The sequence below is a fragment of the Mesitornis unicolor genome, unplaced genomic scaffold (genome assembly GCF_000695765.1).
Source record: "Mesitornis unicolor isolate BGI_N332 unplaced genomic scaffold, ASM69576v1 scaffold24852, whole genome shotgun sequence".
Taxonomy (NCBI): Eukaryota; Metazoa; Chordata; class Aves; order Mesitornithiformes; family Mesitornithidae; genus Mesitornis; species Mesitornis unicolor.
In genome coordinates, this window is record NW_010168854.1 from 5291 (window position 1) to 12542 (window position 7252).

Sequence of the window (7252 nt, forward strand, 5' to 3'; positions counted from 1 at the left end):
GGTGGAATGCTACAGCCCAGGTCCTCAGCCTTTGGTCCAACAAAACCGTTCTCATGTCCTGTAGTGCCACCAACCAGTGCACACAGCTGGAACTGGCAGCTTCCAGGACCTTGAGACATCTGCCATAGCAACTGGGTACTCTGGACCCCGACAGACACCGTTATTTGATAAAAAGGGGACAACATTCCTCTCTCACGTGAACAGTTTGCTTAAAGGCAATACAAAAAACCCCAAAACAACACTCTGAAAGCCAACTGCCAGTACTGGCTGTGAAGTTCACCGAAAAATCAATCGGACTTGATCAATTGGTGCAAAGGACAAAGGGAGAGAAAAAAAAAATACACCTTCCTGCTAATAGATGTGGACAATAACTGACCCACCACCTCCACCAAACCCCAGCCAGAGGTATCGCAGTGACGGCAGGTAGCTGTGTCTCTCGGGTAGAAGAGAAGCAGTTTGAGAGCAGAAAGGTACAAGAAATCTAAGAGAATCATCTGAAAGCAGATTTGTCCCACAGCAGGGCCAGGGGAGGGCAGGAGCCTTGGAGCTTTTCTGCTTAGCCAGCAATTTCCGTCACAGTGGTAACCAACTTCTGACCGTTCCACACTGTCTTGAACTGTTCTGGGACAGGGAATTCAGTCTGGAGGGAGAAACAGAAATCTGTTGTCAAATAACAGTTCATGACTGAGACTGGTACTTCTTAGATACGTGCCATGTATCTACATATCCACATCTTGTACCACACACTTTGTTCTGTCCCCAGGAGATCCTGAGGAGGAGAAAACTCTCACAAAGCAGCAAGTATCTCACTGTAAAGTCAACCAACCTGATTTGTTGTGTTTAGCACCCGATCATCATTCACAACCACCAACTCTGGCATCTAGAATTGTCCCTCCAGACCACACTGTACCCGTGACATTCCCTGCAGGGCTCAAAATAAGAATCCCGCCCCAAGCCCAAGCAGACCCACAGTGATTTCTAAAGCCGACACTTACAAAGTCGCCACCCTCTGTGGGAATAAGGATGTTCATCTCTGAGGACTTGGCACTGACGATTTCGCAGTCTAGGGAGCTCTTGCTCAGATACACGTGGCAACCGTCTGTCTTGTTGATGGAAATTGTTGGCACTTTACCCATTACCTGGCAGGGTGGTCAGAACAGCAGTCAGCACAGCGTTAGCATCAACTGGGCAACCACGTTTTTCTTTTGTGCTTGACTCCAACCCCTCTGCTGTAGACACCTTGGACTCAAGTACCCCAACCTTTAGATTTATGCCAAAGTTATTGCTTGTTTTGATCTCTTCAGAACAAATCTACAGCGAACACTGAGCAAACTGACCATCGCAAAACGGTCACATTGTGCTGCCCACCTCAGAGATTAATGTTTTGTCTACAGCCCTGAAGCAGCTCAGTGAGGCAAAATCACAGAATCACTCGGTTGGAAAAGCCCTCTGAGATCATCACGTCCAACCGCTCCTGTCTACCCCCTAAACCATATCCCTAAGTACCTCATCTACCCGCTCCTTAAACACATCCAGGGATGGTGACTCCACCACCTCCCTGGGCAGCCTGTTCCAGCTTCTGACGACCCTCTCAGTAAAGAACTTCTTCCAAAATCCAGCCCTTTCCTAAGGGCTGGGCAGGGTGAGCTGCAGAGCAGTAGCACAGATGGTGTCTGGTGAATATTCCCAGATGTACATTGCTGTTGTGGAGATAAAACCACTGAGAAGCAGATGCTGCAGGCGCTCTGTTGGACAGCCCATCAGTTATACTCCAGGCAGAGAACAGGTTGCAGATGCTCACCTGAACTTTAACATCCCTGCTGTTTATGATCTCCACAATGCCCACCACGTCATCGAACACCAGCCCCAGCTTCTTGCAGTTATCTGCAAAGACAGGCAGAGCAGTTCACAGAAAGGTTTTGGAGATTCAGCCTTCTGCTAACAAACCAGCCCACGGAAGCTGTTTTAGGGTTTCTCCACTTACCAAGGGTGATGGAGTTGATCTTGCCTTTGATTTGGAGTGTACTATTTGTGCACTTGAAAACATATGCTACCTGCTTCAACTCTGTGTCGCTGATTACCAGGTTGGTGGCATTCTCCTGGTTTTCCTGAAAAGGCAGGGAAAACTCACTTCATTTTTGGAACACAGAGCAATTAATCCATGTGAACAGGGCAGTGCAGCCCCTTTACAAGCAAACTGTGTCTACCCTCAGGCTGGTGCCTCTTACAAGAGAGGTCTCCAGGACACCCTCCTCCCCTGCTGCAAAGCTCCCCTCCCTCCAACCCCTTCACGCCAACACCAGGCACTCACCACTCTCCACTTTTTGCCCTCTAATTCTAGCAACGCAGGTGCCTTTGGAGAGGTTTTTTGGGAGGGATTAGCATTGCAGGCTGGTTTGGGAGCGGTGAAAGGTTTGGGTCCACTTCTCACAGGACCCCCTTGGTTCTTCAGTGCTGGATTCTTGTGGGTCTTCATGTCATCTGAAACATGTCTTAAGCCTGCAAGAAAAGTCCAACCTGAGCTCCAGCTCTCCTCCAAGAACGCAGTTCAGATATCAGTGATCACAACCACCAGCACGATAACATCTGTCCTGATCGCTAACCAGGTAACACACAACAGGGACAAGTTTTGTGCAAATATGAATAGGTGAATAGGTGCAAAATTGCACCTTTTGTACTGGAGACGTGCAGGCAACCAAAAGGCTCCCCTCTCTGTTCCAGCTAGAGATTAATGTCTGCTACACCTGACAGATGAGGCTGACAATTCTAACTCAAGATGTGCTGCCTTTGTCTCCCTGAACAGCCTCAGGGCTGCTGCTGGCTCCCAGCCTCATCCTCCAGATGGTCTTTTGTTACAGGCTAAGGTGTATGAAGGGACAGCCAAAGCAAGGATTCACAACACACCAGTACTCCCACTCCTCCGTCACCTACTTCCACCTACCAGAGGTGATGCCTTCTCCCCGGTTGATCTGGGCGAAGAGCGCGGAGCGGGAGGCAGAGTCGTCTGTGCTGCAGCTCGTGGGGGCAGGAGCAGGAGGAGGAGGAGGGCCTGGGGGGGGAGGCGCAGCCCCGGCGGAGGGAGCGGATGGTGATTTAGCCCCTTCTGTTGCTACAGGGCCCTGTAAGAAACCAGCAAGAGGAAAGGCAATTGCACAAGCTCCAGACCTGCTGCAATCACCATGCAATACTCAAAGCGGCTCCTGCAGATGTAGCCAGCACTTACTGTTTTGCTCCAAGTCAGCCCTGTGGTGTGATACTCTTTGATGTAGGCCTGCAGCTCTGTCCAGATACTCAGATAAGCCTTCACCCAGTCCACTTGCTTTTTATCTCTGAGGACACAAAGAGATCATGAGTGAGCAGGCACGTTTCCCATTAAAACCCAAGGACCACAAAGAGTTCTTAAGACCCATTTCCGAGACACAACATGGGGAACAGTTCAGCCACCAGATGATGCTGAGACAAGAGCAGCAATACATTCACTACCAGAGATTCCAGCTGCAGCATTCCTTCTGCAAGGAATCTTGTCCCTAGGGGCAGGAAAGAACAGCTACGTGGCTTTAGAAATATACCCTGCCCCTAAGAAGAAGACTGAATTCAAGACCAAGGCAGCTGTGGATCGGTACTGGAGTAGCCCCTACACACCCAGGTAGCATCTTTAAGAGACAAGATGAACTTACACATCCTTGAACTCCTTGAGGATCCGGTTGGTATAAAACATGGCAGCATCGGTCATTTCCTTCACATAAGGACCAGGCTTTGGAGCCTAGAGAAGAACGAACACATTGGCATGGAACAGCTGAGCCAGACTCTTCCCACCAGCCCAAGGAAGTCACTTCCCACTGGAGTTCTTACCATGGCCACCCAGCCCAGGGCTGGGATGCTCTCGCTGACGGCCGATAAGTGATTGAACAGTTTGCTACCACGGTTCTTCTCCCTGAAATTCTGCACCATCTGGATTTGCTCTGAAATCGGTTTCAGAAGCGATGAGAACGCACTCTGCAGGACAAGAGGGACAAGGACATTAGTACTGCTCTGGAATGGCTGCACATCTTCATGGGCGGCTCTGCCGAGATGATGGTCACTCGGAAGAAGATCCCAACTGGCACAAGTTACTGCTACAGCTTCTGTCCAGGCTCGGCCCTCCCCGTGAGCCGAGCTCGGTCCCACAGCCCAGCTCCTCCAGGGCTGAAGTCATCGCTCCCAGCCGGATTGGTGCTATGGGGAGTACGCCAAGAACTGTGACTCATGTTCAATCCAAGAGACACTGACAAAGCTTGTTAGTAACGAGGACAGAAATAGCATTTGCCTTCCCTGGATTCTTTTGTTCCAAGACAGTTTGTCAAATTTTTCCTCTCCTTTTCAAGCCCTCAGAGAAAGGGGGTGCTATGCAGGTTTTTGCAGTTTGGATCTACAACCAGAGTCACAGCAAGTTCTCAGCTCACCCTATCAAGCCGGGCTTCAGGACTCAAAGTTCTTCTCAAGTCAATCCAAGCCTTTAGCATTTGGGTGACAAAAATTGTTCCTGTGTGTTGTCCACTTGGAATGCTGCCCGAGTGCTCAGAAGTCTTCTGAGCTCAGAGCACAGCAGCCAACTACACATTTCCAGAGCTGCCTCTCGGGCAACTTTTCTTTAAGATCACAAAGTCTCCTGCTGGTGGCAGCAGCGAGGGACAAATTTGGGCAAAACTTGCTTTTCAAAACATCGGCTTTTCCATTTGCTGGCCCTTCCTCTGTTCAGATGAAAACAGAGAGGTTTTGAGGACTGCTGGCCAGGCTACATTTTCAGAAGCTTCAGCCTAGCACCCCTGTCAACGGTTCATGGGGAAAGTCTTTGCCACAAGCAATGAGAGTTCATACATTCTGCATTTTCAACTGGCAACTCCAGAACTCACTAGACTCCTGCAAGACAACCTGCACAAAGACCTGCACTAGACTAAGGTTGTTGTTTGTTCATAATCCTTTATTTAAATAATGTGTCAGTGGAATTTATAAGCAGATTCTCAGACTAGAGGCTATGCAGAGCAGCATCCCAGCATGCCTGGTGAAAGTCAAAACAACTCTTCAGTGCTGAGTTTGGGGAAAAAAATGCAGATATATTTTGCAGTGAATAGGAAAGAAGCACAGAAATCCAGCTACCACAATGTAACAGCAGAAGCCATGACTAAGCCAGATAATAACTGCAAGGAAAAGCGAGGTGGGATCCTGTTGCTCAGGAAAAACAGCTCTCAGCAGGGAAAAGCCAACGCGTTCAGGGATCAGATTCTTGGTCACACATCCTGCTGAGAAGCAGCAGCCTAGGGTAAAGTGTTAAATTACTTGCTAAGGACGAATCAATCCTAAAAGCCAGGCTATTATTCAGAGGCTATTCAATAGAGGTAAGTGTCTGTTATACTTCAGAAGGAGTTTCATGCCAGGAAGTCTATAAGCATCACATAATGAAAGGCAAGCTCTACGCTAATCCCACAGTGGCTCCTGTCTCAGACAAGTTCCTGTCTGCAGGTTGCAGCTGAGGGAACAGTGATTGTGCAGTGCTGGTGCCAGGTGAAACTCGAGACAGACGCTGTGAGATGACACTCGCAGGCTGCTCTGACAGCTACAGAAAACTTGGTGCTCTAAGGACTGGAAAATGCCAATTCTGCAGCTCTAAGAATCAACCTCCAGAGTTCTGCCCAGTGTTGGGTGAGCACCCAAACAGTTCACACTTTCAGCAAGTGCCACCTCACGACACAGGCATCTCCAGTCCTGCTCCAGTTCCTTGTTTGGAGCAACTGTAACAACCCAGATTCCCCTACACATGCAGTCATCCCCTCTGATGTAGGAGCATGCAAGGTTTCTGACGAGCGATTGCCCACACTCACCTCTGTTGGCTGCTGATGTTGAGATGCCATCACCAGAAGAGCCCTCTCGCTCATCAAGCCCGCATGAACCATCTCAGCCTAAGAACAGACAGAAATGTGAGAGAGCTTCCCTTGTACCCAGTGTAACACTAACAGTCATTCAAGCTCCTGCTGCTCACAGTTCCCAGTCCATAAGAAAGCAGCTATGCTGATCTCAAAGTGCGTATTCTTGGAGACACCCATCAGAGAAAACTCAGAAGAGTGTAACAGCTCTTGGGCTGGGTAGTTTATAGCCTCCTAAAAGCAAGCCCTGAAGTCCATAGAGAGCTAGGCACCTAACTAACAAAGATTTCAAGAAGGAGGTTTGATTCATAGTGTGTAGATGGCAACGTGCTGGAGGTTATCTGGGCATCTGCACCCATTTTGAGTCCTCAAGGATTACAAACATCCTAGAATACAGCACTGAAGGAATGCAAACTCTGACAGCAAACTTGGCCCTTAACGGCCCTGAAGAACAAGCAGCATCTCTTTAGAGTGGAGGGAGAACGCGAGTCCTTACGTGCTTCTGCACATCTCCGCCAACTTCTTTGCTGATCTTGAGGTACTCCGCTACTGGGCCAGCCAGAATGGCATCGAAAGCCTGCACGTACTGAGCCACTCCTGCAGGGAAGGAACCAGAGCACAGGTATCACCAAAAGGCACCGGGCTGGGAGCACTCACACAGGGGCACTGCGCTCCTGGGCCGCACCTCCCACCCGGCCCACGCTCAACCTTCCCCTGGGTTATGCCAACGAACACAGGAGGCTCAGCCCGAAGCACGCAGCTGAATCCAGCCAAGGGAAGCGCCGCAGCCACAGGAAGTCCTTCTCTTTGCAGGACGGTAACCGCAGGCCTCTCTGCGCTCGTGCAGGATCTGCTGCAAAGCTCACTTCCCCTCTGTGCACAGCCAGTTCACCCAACGGCCGCTGCAGGCCCCGCACGAGCACCGCTCGCTCTGCAACAGCCACTGCTGGTGTTCGACGCTACCGCAGCGCCCGGCTGATGCTGCAGCCCCGGGACTCCCGTGGGGTAACGCTGGTGGGGAGGTGCTTTGGGCCTTACCTTTGGAAGGGCCATCTCCACACATGCCGGGTCCTTGGCACGCCGTCTCCAGACGCTCCACAGCCCTCTCCAACCGTTCAACCAGTCTTTCCATATCTACCGCTGTTCACAACCTGCACAGACAGAACACAATTATTCGCATCCTCTGACAGCAGGAAACTCGTAGGCCAAATCCTGAAGATGTCAGGTACAAGCTCTACCAGTTCCAGCAGAATGATTTCTGCCTAGCTCTGCACTCCGATGATGGGCTGCAGGGTACCCTCACATTAGCAGAGACATTTGGATTACACAACAGCCACACACAGCTACTTTCT

General features: G+C 50.3%; 1 protein-coding gene across 1 annotated transcript; it reads right to left on the minus strand.

Annotated features, from left to right (window-relative positions):
* Positions 1-217: 217 nt before the first annotated feature.
* CAP1 (CAP, adenylate cyclase-associated protein 1 (yeast)) lies at positions 218-7052 on the minus strand. Its single transcript, XM_010179174.1, has 12 exons — positions 6939-7052; positions 6397-6497; positions 5859-5936; positions 3853-3996; positions 3678-3763; positions 3224-3329; positions 2942-3119; positions 2312-2499; positions 1985-2108; positions 1802-1884; positions 996-1139; positions 218-640 (listed from the first exon to the last, which is right to left on the minus strand). Exons 1-12 carry the CDS (start codon positions 7030-7032, stop codon positions 557-559), a joined length of 1410 nt encoding a protein of 469 aa, XP_010177476.1. The 5' UTR covers positions 7033-7052; the 3' UTR covers positions 218-556.
* Between the last annotated feature and the right edge of the window lie 200 nt (positions 7053-7252).

Excerpts from the sequence above, each read along its gene's own strand:
- CAP1 (XM_010179174.1), bottom strand. The coding sequence starts at position 7,032 with ATGGAAAGACTGGTTGAACGGTTGGAGAGGGCTGTGGAGCGTCTGGAG. Across the intron at positions 2,109-2,311 it reads AGGGCAAAAAGTGGAGAGTG|GAAAACCAGGAGAATGCCAC; the intron begins GTGAGTGCCTGG and ends CTGCCTTTTCAG. Across the intron at positions 641-995 it reads CCACAGAGGGTGGCGACTTT|ACTGAATTCCCTGTCCCAGA; the intron begins GTAAGTGTCGGC and ends TTCTCCCTCCAG.